Source organism: Equus przewalskii, chromosome X, assembly GCF_037783145.1.
Source record: "Equus przewalskii isolate Varuska chromosome X, EquPr2, whole genome shotgun sequence".
NCBI classification, from domain to species: Eukaryota; Metazoa; Chordata; class Mammalia; order Perissodactyla; family Equidae; genus Equus; species Equus przewalskii.
The window spans coordinates 31,618,692-31,633,253 of NC_091863.1; the positions used below are offsets into that span (position 1 = coordinate 31,618,692).

General features: G+C 41.2%; 1 protein-coding gene across 1 annotated transcript in view; it reads left to right on the forward strand.

Annotated features, from left to right (window-relative positions):
• Positions 1–422: 422 nt before the first annotated feature.
• Positions 423–14,562, forward strand: part of TSPAN7 (tetraspanin 7) — a 128,593-nt gene continuing 114,453 nt past the window's right edge. Inside the window, exon 1 of the mRNA XM_070605725.1 lies at positions 423–752. Within this exon, the coding sequence (XP_070461826.1) occupies positions 672–752 (81 nt within the window). The 5' untranslated portion in view covers positions 423–671. The remainder of the gene's footprint in view (positions 753–14,562) is intronic.

The following is a 14,562-nucleotide window of genomic DNA, read 5'->3' on the forward strand; positions in this document are numbered from 1 at the left end:
ACAGAAACTTCTTGTCAATCGGCTTCATCATTGCCAAATGTGAGGAAATCTAAAAAATGGAGCTCCTGTGGTGACGAGGATTTGGGGTGTCTGTCTGAGCTCCTGAGTTCCTGACCATCCCTCCAGCTGTATCTCCGGCCACCTGTCACAGTCTGTTCCTGGCACAGACAAGGCCTCCCTGTTCCAAGAACAGGACTACTGGGCCACTTCCATCTGAGAAGGGCTGGTGGGGCGTCCAAACGCAGAAACGTGATTGCTTTTCGGGGATATCAATAAACCTCGTGTAGCCAGATGCAGACAGAACCGCAAATGTAAAGCCCTACTATGTACAAAGCAGAAACCTGCGTGCCCTAGCGGCCTGGAAGACGTTGCCCTGACCTCCGACCCATCCCCCAGGCCGGCCCCTTCCCTCCCGGAGGCCCCGCCGGCTCCTCGGCTGGGAGTCTGAGGCTGCGCGGGCTTGCCCAGGCGAGCGGCCTTCTCAGCATGCGCAGTCACTGCCAGGCACTGCTCCTTCCGCGGGCGCCCTGCAGGGTGCGCGCTCACGCACGCGCACGGGGCCTCTCGCCGCACACGCGCCCCCGCCCCGCCCCGCCCCCGCCCCCTCCCGTGCGCTCGCCCGCCGCCCGCCGCCGCCGCCGCCGCCGCCGCCGCCGCCGCAGCTCTGTAGTATGGCATCGAGGAGAATGGAGACCAAACCTGTGATAACCTGTCTCAAAACCCTCCTCATCATCTACTCCTTCGTCTTCTGGGTGAGTGGCCACGCCGGGCCGGTGGCCAGGCCGCCGTCCGTCAGTCCGGGTAGTGATGCTTGGAGAAAGAAGGGGGAGGAAAAAACCCAAAGCCAAAATCAAACCTTGGCCCCCTCCTTAAGGAGACAGGCGCAGGGGACTGGGCCGGGGCTGCAGGATGGCGGGGCGCAGGCTTGGGGCTGCTCAGAGCCTGGACCGCGCCCGGCGCAGGCTGCAAGGGGCTGCGCGGCGGCGGTGACTGCAGGTTGTCGACCTTTCCCAAAATTTTTTAATTCTTTGATTGATTTTTTAGGCTCGTGGAATAGGGTCAGTCTCTGGGGAAAGTTGCGGGTTTGTCTGTTTTCCTCTCTGGACGCCCCTCACCGCCCTCCCTTACCAGCCTGTTCGCGGAGCCTCTTGGAGCTAACCTGTGGCCGGCTGGCGGCGGGCGTGGGAGCGCGGGGTTTGATCCCAGATTCCCGGCGATTCCCGGCCCCGCGGGGCTGCGAGAGGAAGGCGCCAGGAGCCCTGTGCCTGCCTGGCTGGGCAAGGGCGACCAGAGCCCACCCAGTGCACCGGTGGGGGGCAGGCGCCGCCGTCGCGCTGAAATGCACGGAGGGCAGAGGGTTTTACATAAACCAGGGGCATCTTTGAGCTTTCTCGGCGACCCGAGAGAGGTGTCTTATGATCCTTTTCCCACTCCCTTCCACTCTTCATCTGGTCTTTGTGTCATTGCGTGAACCCAGTCCGCAGAGCCCTGGGGGAGGACCCCCGCCGTTTGGTGACAGCAGAAGCGCCCCAACTCTACTCTCCATCTAAGCGGTGATGCTACCAGTCCTTGAAGCTCAATGCAGAAGGGTGACGTCAGTCCCTCAGCCGAGGCCTCGGGGGGCTGCGTGGTGCACCTCGCGGAGGGATGCACCCTTCTGTGCGCGGGAGGAGGGGGAGGGGGCTCAGGGCTTGTGCCTTACCTCATCCTGTTTGGCAATTCGTGGGATCAGTGCAGGGCTGACACTGCAGTGATTCACTTGGAAGAGTGGGTGGCACGGAAAGACCATTCCCCGTTATTTCTCTTTCCGTGTAGTTCCCCCCCCCCCGCCCCAGCAAGTTCCCCATTCCCACACTAAGCCACAGCCACCCTACAGGAGAATGAATGTCTATCGCCCCCCGCCTCCATAATCTGGGTCAGTTCACCTTCCAAGGCAGTCATTTTGAAACCTGAGGCTCTGTAGAAAAAGCCAGTCCCGCCTTTAGTTGTTTTTCTCCTTGCCAGCCCCCTCCCCCAAATTAGCCCTAATTTTGGTTTGGAACTGGGCACAGTGCTGTGTGAGGTACCCAGACTTGATGGCGAACCAGGCTGCTTGTAATGACCAAGGCAGGAGCTGAGATTGATTAAGGATAAAAAAATATCCCTAATGCCTCCCCAACCCCACCCCCGCGGGCATTTCCTTGTCGCTGGCGTTAGTGCTTCTTCAGGTCGGGGAAACTGTGGACTCTGGGGACCTGGCAAACCAAGAGCTCTGCAGTGAGATAGGCTAGATTAACTGGCATATCACACAAGGCGAACACAGAAACGGACTTTATTTGGATGGAAAACGACACAGGTTGAAAAATTTCAGTAGTGGGATTGTGAGCTATGCGCGGATCACATCTTCTGTTCTGCCTGGGGAACGCAATAATGCGTGCTGGTTGGTGAAACTTCCCAGTAGCCATTCCTGGGGACTGGTTTGGCTTTTCATTTGTTTCCTTAAATCTGTTTGTGTTTGACCTTTTAGTGTTTACTTAACTTCTATTTGTTACTGGAGCAAATCATATGGGTGATTATTTTTAGCTTCCTGAATAATAAGGTATACAGTATGTATGGAGGAGCGGAGTTCTTTCAGCCTCACTGCAGGCTGGTAAGGAAGGGAGTCTTCTAGACTGAGCTTCTTCCTATGAGCTATTATCTTCTTGCTTACACCCCCCCCCCCCCCCCCCCCGGCACGAATCTAATTACTTAATGCCCCCTAATACATCTTAAACAAACACTGCATTTTCTGTCCTCTGAAGTTCCTTGGTGCCTGCATTTTAATTTTCTCCTACTTTCAAGATTTTTATAGTTTTAAATAAAATGTTTACCTGGAGCATTTTCAGTAGGTGAAATAGCATTCAGTAATCATCTCCTACTTTGCAACCAAAAGATCTCTTCAGATGTGAGGGTATTTTAAATAAGACGTTTTTGTTAATAAACCGTGGTCCAAATACTGTGTTGTCCATTGTTCTTTAAATGCTGTTTTTTAATCAACTTTATTGAGATATAATTCACTCTTTTTAAAGTGTACATTTCAGTGGGTTTTTTTGTACAGTATTTTCACAGCTATGTGCAACCATCACCCCCGTCAATTTTAGAACAATTTCATTACCAGAGAAAAGAAACCCCATAGGCTTTAACTGTCGTCCTCCATTTCGCCCCAATTCTCCCTCCCCAAGCAATCACTAATTTCTGTCTCTATAAATTTCTCTATTCTGGACATTTCATATAAATGAAATCATATAGTATGTGGTCTTTTGTGAATAGCTTCTTTCACTTAGCATAATGTTTTCAAAGATTCATCCATGTTTATTCTTTTTTATGGCCAAATAATACTCCATTGTATGACTGTATCACATTTTGTTCATCCATTTGTCTGTTGACGGACATTTGAGTTGTTTCTACCTTTTGAATATTATGAATAACAGTGCTATAAACATTCATGTACAAGTTTTTGTGTGAACATATCTTTTCAGTTCTCTTTGCTGGGAATTACTGGGTCATATGGTAACTCTGTTTTTAATTGTTTGAAGAACTGCCAGACTCTTTGTCCAAAGTGACTGGACCATTTTATATGCCCTCCAGCAGCCTATGAGGGTTCTGATTTCTCCACATCCTTGTTGACATTTATTATCATCTGATTTTTTGATTCTAGCCATCCTAGTAGGTATCTCATTATGGTTTTGATTTTAATTTTCCTGATGAGTAGTGATGTCGAGCATCTTTTTGTGTGCTTATTGGTCATTTGTATATCTTCCTTGAAGAAATGTCTGTTCCTATCCTTTACGCATTTTTTATTCGGGTTATTCATTTTTTTATTATTGAGTTGTAAGTGTCCTTTATATATTCTGACTCAGGTCTCTTACTAGATATATCATTTGCGAATATTTTCTCCTATTCTGTGGATTGTCTTTTCACTTTCTTGATGGTGTTCTTTGAAGTATAAACGTTTTTATTTTAATAAAATCCAATTTACCTATTTTTCTTTTGTTGCTTGTGCTTTTGGTGTCATATCTAGGAATCCTTTGCCAAATTCAAGATCATGAAGAAAATGCTGTTTATAGGAGTGATTTATCAATTCAGTAAATGCGGTTGATAAATTTATCTTTCTCTAGCACCTAGGGCTATGTCTGCCGCAGACTCAAATATTTGTCAGAACTTCTGGGGTTATGTTAAGTAATTAGCAAAAAAGATAACCTTGATATCCTTTTAAGTGGAAGATAGAGGAACGATTAGGCAGAATTGTTTTCTTTGTGTGCTTTGTGAATCGTTTTAATAGAACTACTTCTCTTCTCTTACCCCAGTTTACATTTAGAAATAGAAGACATTTGAGCTTAAAATGGTGGTAGACCACTAGCATCAACTGGTTGAGGTACCTAAGCATACACTAAAGCAGAAGCCTACAATTATGAAAGGGAGATTTGTGTTTTATCTGGCCTCTTCTTCTGTCTACAATCACTCTACCTCTCTGAGGTGTTCCTCTAAAGCAGTGGTTCTCAACAGGGCACAATTTTGCTCCCCTCCTCCAACATTTGGCAATGTCTGGAGGCATTTTAGGTCACAGCTGGGAGTGGGGTGCTATTGGCATCTAGGGGGTAGAGACATGGTGCTGCTAAACATCCTATAAGGCACGGGACAGCTCCTCACAACAAAGAATTATCTGGCTCACGGTGTTAACGGTGCCAGCAACTTCTGCCCTGTCGGACTTTACATAATAGTAAGTCCTTTGAAGAAAAATAGAGTCTTATGCAAAACTCACTATATTTTCTGGTGTTTGGAACCACGATACCAGAGCATGCGCGACATAATTGCAAGGAAGAAGACCATCCTCTATGGTGTACCATCATTCTTCATTTAAAGACAAAAGGTAGGTAGTTTTTTATATAATAGTGTTTAAATGGATAGGATGATTTGTCTTCCAGTTAAATAACATCACCTGAATGCTAGGAAAATGGATTCTTTATTTTCCTTGATTTATATGTTTCATTTTCAGGTTTATCGAAGAGGAGGAAGAAACACACCTAGGAGTAAGTTATCCTGTGCTTTAAAGACTAGCAAACAGTGCCTGGCACATAGTAGGTTTACTCAGGAAGTATTTACTTCATGATTGAATGAATAAATGAAATTTGATTAACTACTCTTGGACTCATTTATTTATTTCAACTCATCTCAATTGGGAGGCTTTTTAAAACAGCATTATTTCCAGTCTGTCTGTGGTAACGTAAATGTGTTCCTGACACTGATATATGGAAATGTGGGATAGAGGACTTCATTAAGACTTGCTTATCCTAATGATAGTTCAATTATTATATTTTTATGATCAGCTAGTTTGCCAGACATTTTAGTTATCAAAAATTTTAATTGGAATTTAATTTAAGCTTGAATAAAAAAAGATATCTATCTTGTCCTAATGTAAAATGTAATATCCCTCCTTCACAATAAACATAAATTTTTCAACAACCAGCAAGAAAACTTCATAAATACGCTCCTTACAGGGTAACCTCTGTTTTGATTTATAAGCTTTTTAATGTATTTTAAACACTCATCTGGATTCAAAGCCAAGATTTAAATCCACCACATCTGAATTCACTAAATGATACTGTGAGGACAAGTATTCCTTGCTTCATTCCAGTGTATATTGGATTTGATGTCTTTGATTATCCAAGGAGGTAATTAGCTTATCAATAGTGCTATCAAATTCTCTTATGGTGAAATATGGCTAATTTTTTTCATTTGGGAAGCATCACTAATTTTTGGGGGGTAAGATTTTAAAAAAATAATAGTCAATATCTTCTTTTTCTTTTGTCACCCAGAAAGTTTAGGTACTTGGGTTAAATAGAGGGGAAAAAGTCTTAAAGAGCAGTCTTTAACATTTTACATAATGTTTGAATTTGGGCACATACTAAAGTTTATACTTATTATTTTGTGTGTCAGTGCAATTCAACAGTCATTGAATGTCTTTCATACACCAGGTATTTCAGTAGAATGTTTACCAACTTTTACTAGCTGCTGCTTTTAGCATTTTACCTTCATTTTTAAGTAATGTACTTACTCCACTGCTTCTTGACTTTTTCAGTGTTAGGTGTTATATATTGTCTTCTCACTACGGAAGATGAAGATTTAGCTCTCCTACCCCTTTCTCCCATACTCACATCTTTCCGATATGGGGTAGACCCCAATATATCATTTATCATTTTATCATTATCAGATGTCATTTTGGTTAGAGCAGTAGTCAGTGATTACATTAATGCAACTGGGTAAGTCTCTTCACAACTGAGCCATGTAGTGTGTATATTATGAATGCACAGCTTTTTGTTTTCCCTTAGTTAAAAATTGCCTTGTTTGGGGTCCAGCCTGGTGGCATAGTGGTTAAGTTCACACATTCCACTTTGGTGGCCTGGGGTTTGCAGGTTTGGATCCCAGGCGCAGACCTACACCACTCATCAAGCCATGCTGTGGTGGCGTCCCATATACAAAATAGAGGAAAATTGGTACAGATGTTAGCTCAGGGACAACAATCTTCCTCAAGCAAAAAGAGGAAGATTGGCAACAGGTGTTAGCTCAGGGCCAGTCTTCCTCACCAGAAAAAAAAAATTTGCCTTATTTTATATCCTTTGTTTGTTTTCCATGCTCACCAGTAATTTATCCCTATACTCTCCCCAAGAACTATGTATTTCACTCAGTATGTTCAAACATAGTGTCAGTTCTTATTGGAGACATTTCTCCTAGAGCATTCTGACCTTCAATCTGGACTAGTTTTCTCTGGACCTTTGAAAAGCTGACATCGTTATAATCTCCCTTTACCAGCATGCTGGGGAATCTTGTCTCCTTTTATGTTGGATCCTCAGTTTTCCTAGATGTCCTGTCTTTCTCTTTCTTGATTTGTGCCTTCATTTTGGTGGAACAAATCTTCTAGTAACTTTCTGGAAAAGAGTGCATAGGAGGTTGATTTTTTGAGGCCTTGCAGGTGTAAAAATCTTAATTTGCTCTTGCCCCTATAGTTTGGCTGAGTATAGAATTCTAGTTTGTAAATCATTTACCCTCAGAATGTTGCTGCCTCCCCCTCAACCCCCAGTTTTCTGGCTCTTCTTGTTACCATTGAGAAATCAAATGGTATTCTGATTCTTTTTAAATTCTGCTTTTCTTCTCTGAAGGCTTTTGGAAACCCTTTCCTGTTCCTGCTGCTCTAAAATTTCACAATAGCATGCCTTATTGTATGTTTATTTTCATCCTTTCCCTGTGCACCCTTTCAATCTGGAAACTCAGGTCCTTCAGTTGGGGGAAATTTTCTTGAACTATTTTTTTAATTTCTTTCCCTTCATTTCTCTGTTCTCTCCCTTTCGACATTGGCCCTCTTAGATAGAGCCTTGAATTTCCTCCCCTTCTATTTTCTACCTCTTAGTCCTTTTGTTCTACTTTCTGGGAGATCTCTTCCACTTTATCTTGCCTGCTATTGCTTTTTTTCACTTGTTTTATATCTTGATTTCTAGGAGCTCTTTTTTGAGGTCCGAATTTTCCTTTTTCTAGCTTCTTGCTCTTGTTTCATAAGTGTAATATCTTTTTAAAATCCCTCTGACAATATCAATGATTTTTTTTTAAAGTTTGCTTCTTTCTGCATAGTTCCCTCCAAAAGTCTCTGTTTTCTGGAATATTACAGACTTACCTTCAAGTTCTGGTAAGCATTTGCTCTCTGTTCTGTTTGTTGTTAGAGCACTAGGAAGCTGATTGGAAGCTCCTAGCATGAAGTGGGAGTTTGTGGCTTCTAAGTTAGGTGATTTGTCTGGGCAGTTGAGTTTTGGAACCAAGGTCAGTATCTTTGGGTCTTTTCCAATGGTCTGATCAGATTTCCTACAGAAGAATCTTCCAGTCTTCTCTCTGGATGAAGAAGGTTAGAGATATGGGTATCTCCACATGTAGTCTCTAAACCTTTGTTTAAGCTATTTCAAGTATAGAATCTATGCCCACTCTGCTTTTATTCCCCAGTTCAGAGACCTTCTGTTTCACCCTCCCTAGAAAGGAAATCGCTGAACCTGTGCTGAAATGAGGGAGAGGCCAGAGATGGAAGTTGGAGGGTATCTAATTACTTTTCAAAAAGGTTTTTACTAAATCCTCCTTATTTTAGCCCCCTTTCATCCCTAGTTCCAGGTGTGCGTGGAGCTGCCTTTTGGGGGTGCTAGTTAGTGTGCACATATTTTATTTTTGGCTTTTCTCACAGCTGCCATAAGATTTGGCTTTTTCACAGCTTTCAAAATGTCATTGCAGTTGTCTCCTCTTTCATTCTCTTTGTTATCGTGGGTTAAAAAAATCTTTTAGTGTCATTTCAGTGGAGTTTTGGGGCATTGCCAAGGTAAACGGATGCGTTCAATCCATCATCTTTAACTGGCAGGCCTTTATATCTGTATCTCCACATTGCATGGTACTAATTAAATACACAGTTGATTGTGAATGATTGAATGGAGCTTGTAAAATGGCAGTAGTTGAGCTATTCTAGTAGATATTGGTATCTACTTTTAAATTGTCAAAAAGCTTTTGGATGTCAAGGAGAGCGTTCTGGGTTGGAACGGGCTTACTAAGGCACGTCCTCCTTAAGGTCATCTAGTCATCAAGGACTGGAGTTGGACAACTGGGAATGAAGCTCTGAAGCTTGCTGCTGCTTTTTCTGCTCTTCTAATTTCTTCCCACCAGGTGAAGGCCCATGTGTTTTCTGACCTAATTCAGACCTTGCTGGACTAATTTAATGTGGAAGCAGCAGAGTTCAAAGTATGGTGGGGGGTGGGGCGCTTGATGTTAAACGGCTTATCGCCCTGCTGCTTTCTGTTCCTACAATGATAACCCTTCATGCTTATTATAGGACTTGTACATTATAATATGAAGAGGCTATTCTTATTTAATCTTTACTTCGCATATGCAATATGCAGTTAGGATATGTGCACTACCTTTTAGAGCATTTGGGGAACATTAAGTCTTTTCCACTTAGTAGTTGCTTAGAAACTATCTGAATTTTTGTCCAAATAGAATGAAATACTTTTCTTAGTTTTAATTATAGCTGGAGTTCTTGATTTGACCCTACCATGAGTTATATTACTTATGATTCATTGACTGTTCAGCATTATAAACTGTTTTAAGTAAGCACCTCAGAAGGTGCTGAGAATTGAAAGTCATCTTTGACTGCGTTTCTTTGTTTAAACATGTTAAACCCTTGACATAGGTGACTAATGCACTGCTAAACCGATTTGAAACAGACTTTAAAAATATATTCTTATGTTTTTTCCTTCTTTGGTCCCTTTACAGCAGCTTCTGGTTTGGGTTATCTATTCACGGCGAGCAGATCGTTGGATTACTGCTCTTGAATTTCCTTTTTTGGCTGTTATCTCACTTGCCGTGACAGAATGCTTTTCATTCTTGGCTGAACATTTTTGTCGTCTTTTATATAGAGCCCCAGCATTCATCGAGAAAAGGATATAGGGGGAAAAGATAGGAGAGGGTTTTTCTTGGTGTTTTCTCTTTCTGTTATTTGATCAGTTGAACACGTAAGCATGTAACATAGTTTGGACATAGAGGTAAGGATCACAGTTCTACTGTGGAAGAATTTCTTTATTGCCTTCTGTAAGGTATTTTTCATCATCATCTGTTTTAGGAGAAATTGCAGGTGCCTTATACTAGAAGATGGGTGGGTCAGGTGCAATCTAGATCAGTGATTCTCAACCGTGTTTACACAGCAGGATTGCCTAAGGAGCCCTAAAATATATGCTTAGACCCCACCCTAAGAGATTCTGATTCAGTTGGTTTGGAGTGGTGTGCCAGCATTCATATTTTCAAGATAACCTCACAGGTGATTGAGCTGTGCAAGTAGGATTGAGAACTGTTGATTCAGAGAGAACTCAGTATATAATAGCAGGCCTGGTTCATCTTGAGTCTTCTGGATCTGGAGATAGCTAGGGAATATCTTGCTGTTGAGTGTCTAGCACTGGCCTATTGATTTGGTCTGCTTTGCCCAAAAGTCCGAGGCTAGGTCTCTACAGTCTTTAAGTAAACCAAAATGGCCTTGTCACTCTTAGGAGACCTTGCTAGTCATTCCTAACTAGAGGAGTGCTCATCAGAATCACTAAGGGCCTTTTAAAGCACAAATGTTCAGTCTTACCTCATGAAGTTTCAATTTTAATTGATCTGGAGAAGGGCCTGGGTATGTATTTTTTAAAACCATTCCCAAAGTGGTTCTGAGTCCTAGGATGTGGCTCTGTGGTCCATGATGCAGCTTGTTATAAACAACTTCTTCCCACATGAATGCCTTCCTGTGATGTTATCTGTGGTACCATAAAGCTAGTTGGAGAAGAAGGTTCCACAAGGAAGATGTAGCCAATCCAGTATTTTTCTCACCCACTAAACTGATCTCTGGCAAGCGTCTCCAGTTGAACTCTTGGAGTTTGCAGTAGTTTCCATTCCTTAGGGGGAATCTTTCTGTTCACGGTTGCACTGAGAAGTTAGGAAGAGTCTTGGTTTGCCCTCTATCAAAAAATTGGACTGTCATCGAATGTGTAAAACAAAAAGCAGAATTGATTACTTACCAAAGTTAAGGGAGCTATGCTAGTTAAGCCCAGTTTATGAGTGAAGCAGATTGCTAATCCATTTTTGGAAGTGTGGTTGTATTTGGGCATTGCTTTGGTTACATGGTTGACCTTAGAACCATGGCTATTTGGGTGAAACTGTTGTTGATTAACTCTGAGAAGCATGTTCGCTGCAGTGTCTGCTGCTGATTGGTTGCCCGTGGATTGTGGGAGGCTGTCATTGTAATTGGTTTCCAGAAGTATATTCCCTGAAGCAAGTTGAGTTGTCATTGATAATTAGACTGAGGTGAATTGGCATTGATCAAATAGGTTTAAAAGTGGATGCTAGTGGTGACTAGTTACCATGCCTATTGAATAATCAATCTTCTTTCCCTGAGGAGTGTAGAGACTTTTATTCTTGCCTCAGACTACCAACTTTTGCTTCTCAGTGAAATGAGGTTGCTTCTGCACCTCAATTCCCGTTCTCCAAACATCATCATGGTGATATGTAGAATTCCTGGGTCACTTCACATTGTTCTAATTATTTCACAAATACTAATTGAGAGTGTATGATTTCCAGGGATTGTAACCCGGTCTTCCCACAGGTAGATCCCTTTGGGTTGAAAAGTAACCCAAAGCTTGATAATGAGGCTGGGTGGTAAATGTTCCTCAATATCCCTTTCATGTCCTCATCTCTGCTTGTGTTCAATTTCTATTTCTAATGAAGCTTTTGAGGATTTCTCGCTTCTCTCGATTTCTGTTTCATATTCGAAACTATATCACTCAGTTGGTATTCTTTTAACTATTGCCTTCTGTTACAGGGGATTTGAAATTGGGCTTTTGAAGTCTTGGCTAGGACATTTGCTGTGTGACCTTAGGCAAGTCACATAATCCCTCTGAGCCTCAGTTTCCTCTTCAGAATTGAAGATATCTGTGCTTATGCACTTCAGTCAAGTATTGAAGGTTAATGACATTCAAGTGTTTTGTAAAGTGTGACACATGTGTATTTTGGCAACATTATTCCTTATGGTGTAGAATGTTGCTTTTTTCTTAATTTCTTTAACATGGGAGGTACTGTGTCACTATTTGTTAAATGAATAAATTGATCAGAACACTCCTTATCCTGGAAATTAAGCATTAACTTTTCGGGTTTTATAGTTTGCTACCAAAGAGAGGTGGAATTCCAGAAGGGTTTGAATGGGAACCAAGAATATATATTGAGTTTAGGTCGCTGAGTATAGCTCTGTCATTGGCCTGAGGGTATTCCTTATCTAGGATAAATAAATATAAACCTGTCACTTAAAATCAAATGAAGAATTGATGACTTCCCTTATTCTTTTTTTAATAAACTTTTAATTTTAGAACTTAAAGTTTTAAAATTACAGAAGATTTAAATTTACAGAAAAATTGTGGGTATAGCACATGTGGTTCCCATATACCACACAACTAGTTTTTCCTATTAACATCTTACATTCATATAGTACATTTGTTATAGTTCATGAACCAAGATTATTACATTATTAACTAAAGTCCATACTTCATTCAGATTTTCTGAGGTTTTACCTAAGATCCCATTCAGGCTACCACATTCTATTTAGTAGTCATGTGTCCTTAGACTTCTTCTGACTGTGACAGTTTCTCAGACTTTCCTTATTTTTGATGACTTTGATAGTTTTGAAGAGCAGAAGTCGTGTACTTTGTAGAATGTCCCTCAATTACGATTTGTCTGATGTTTTTCTCATGGTTAGACTGAGGTTATGTGTTTTGGAGAGGAAGACCACAGAGGTTAAGTGCCAGTTTCATCACATCGTATGAAGAGTACATATTATCAACATGACTTATCACAGTTGATGTTGACCTTGATTTCCTGGCTGAGATAGTTTTTCAGGTTTCTCCTGTAAAGTTACTCTTTTTCTCCCTTTCCACACTGTACTCTTTGGAAGAAAGTCACTATGCCTAGCTCACACTTAAGGAGTGGGAAGTTATACTCCACTTCCTTGAGAGTAGAGTATCTACCATTATTCTTTTTATTAACAGAGATTATTTCCATTCAACAAATGTTAAAACCAACAGTAAATATTTGTTCAAACAAAAAGTAAAATATTAAAAACGTTGGAGTTAGTTGGGAACTAAACAGTGATTCTTGCTTACCACTATTATTTATGATTTTGGTTTATCTAGCAAATGCAATAAGAGAAAAAATAACTTAATGTTGGAAAAATGAGAGATGAAATTCTCTTTTCATGGATGCAATTGTTGTATACTAAGAAGCCCAATAGATTCTAGTTTGAAAAAAATAAGAGAATTGGTAATGTGGTTGGATACAAGATAAAAATACAAAAATTAATTGCTTTTCATTATTTTAGCATAGCCTTAGAAAAGGAGAGGGAGGGAACATTCCAATCTCACTAACAACAGAAATCATAACTACTTTAGAATAAAGTTAATAAGAAAGGCAAGACTCTTGTATGAAGAAAACTAAAATCTTAGAAAGTAAGATCTGAACGGATTAAGGGACACTGTGTTCCTGATTGGGGAGATTTAATATCATAAAAATATCAGTTTTCTAAAAATGTGTTTAATGCAATTCCAAATAGAATTCCAGCAGGACTTTTTTTTTTGGGGGGGGGGGGGCTGGCACTTGATAATAATGCTTATGTAGAAGAATAAATGCCTGAGAAATCAAGAGAGATTTGGGGGGGAAAGGAAGTATGTGCCTTACCAGTTATCAGAATATACTATTGTGTCAGACAGACTATAAGATGGCTGCCATGATGCCCAATTCCTGGTTTTCATACCCTTGTATCATCTCCTCCACTCGGATGTGGGCAGGACCTGTGGCTTGCTTCTAATAATAGAATGCAACAGAGCTGTTCGGATGTATGTGAATACACATACATAATTACATTGGATGAGCTTGTAATGTCTATCTTCCTGAGAGATTCTGTTCCTGGCTGGCTTTGAAGAAGCAAGCTTCCATGTTGTGATCTGCCCTATCGAGAGGGCCACAAGGCAAGGAACTGAGGGCAGTCTCTGGCTGACAGCCAGCAAGAAACTGACGCACTCAGTTTGGCAGCCTGAAAGCAACAGAATGATGCCAGCAATCAAGTGAACTTAGAAGCGGATCCTTCCCCATTTCGGCCTCAGATGAGACTGGACCCACCTGACACCTTGATCGCTTTGCGAGACCCTGAAACAGAAGACTCAGTTAAGCTGTGCCCAGACTCCTGACCTCACAGAAACTGTGAGATCGTAATTGTGTGTTGTTAAGCCTCTACATTTGTGGTAGTATTGCTATGTGGCAATACATAATTAATACAACTATAAAGCCACTAATTGATTCAGTATGATGTTGACTTAGAAATAGGCAGATAGGTCAGTGGAACAATAGAGAATCCAGATATAAATTCTAGTGTGTATGGTTTAATGTATGAAAGGAGACATTCATTTTTGTTAGGGAAAACTAGGTTTAAATGATGCTGGTACTACTTGAGACGTGGAAGAAAATAAAATTGGAGCCCTTATTTAAGTTATACTAAAACTTTTAGTTGGTTAAGTGCTTAAATATAAAAGCAAAACAAAATCCTGTCAGAAAATATAGAGATCATGTGTGCAATATAGGAGTCAGAGAGACGGCCTTAACCAAGCTGGAGACTCAGAAGCAATTCAATTAAAAAATCAATGTATTTGCTTATAAATTTTTTTAATTATATGGCAAAAGGTACAATAAATTCAATCAAACAGTTGTGGTGAGATAAGGGGCTAGTGCGAGATGGTTACCTAATATACTGCTTTCTTCATTAAGAAAATCTTGTTACAAAAAATCTATTTACCTACTGATGCAAGCTCCTCCCCATTTGGGACTGATAGCAGTTTGCTGACCAGCACTGGCCCACTGGCTACACTTTGGGAATTACTGCTCTAGGGAAGAGGTTGGCAAACCATTTCTGTAAATGGCCAGATAATAAATATTGTAGGCTTTGTGGGCCATACAGTC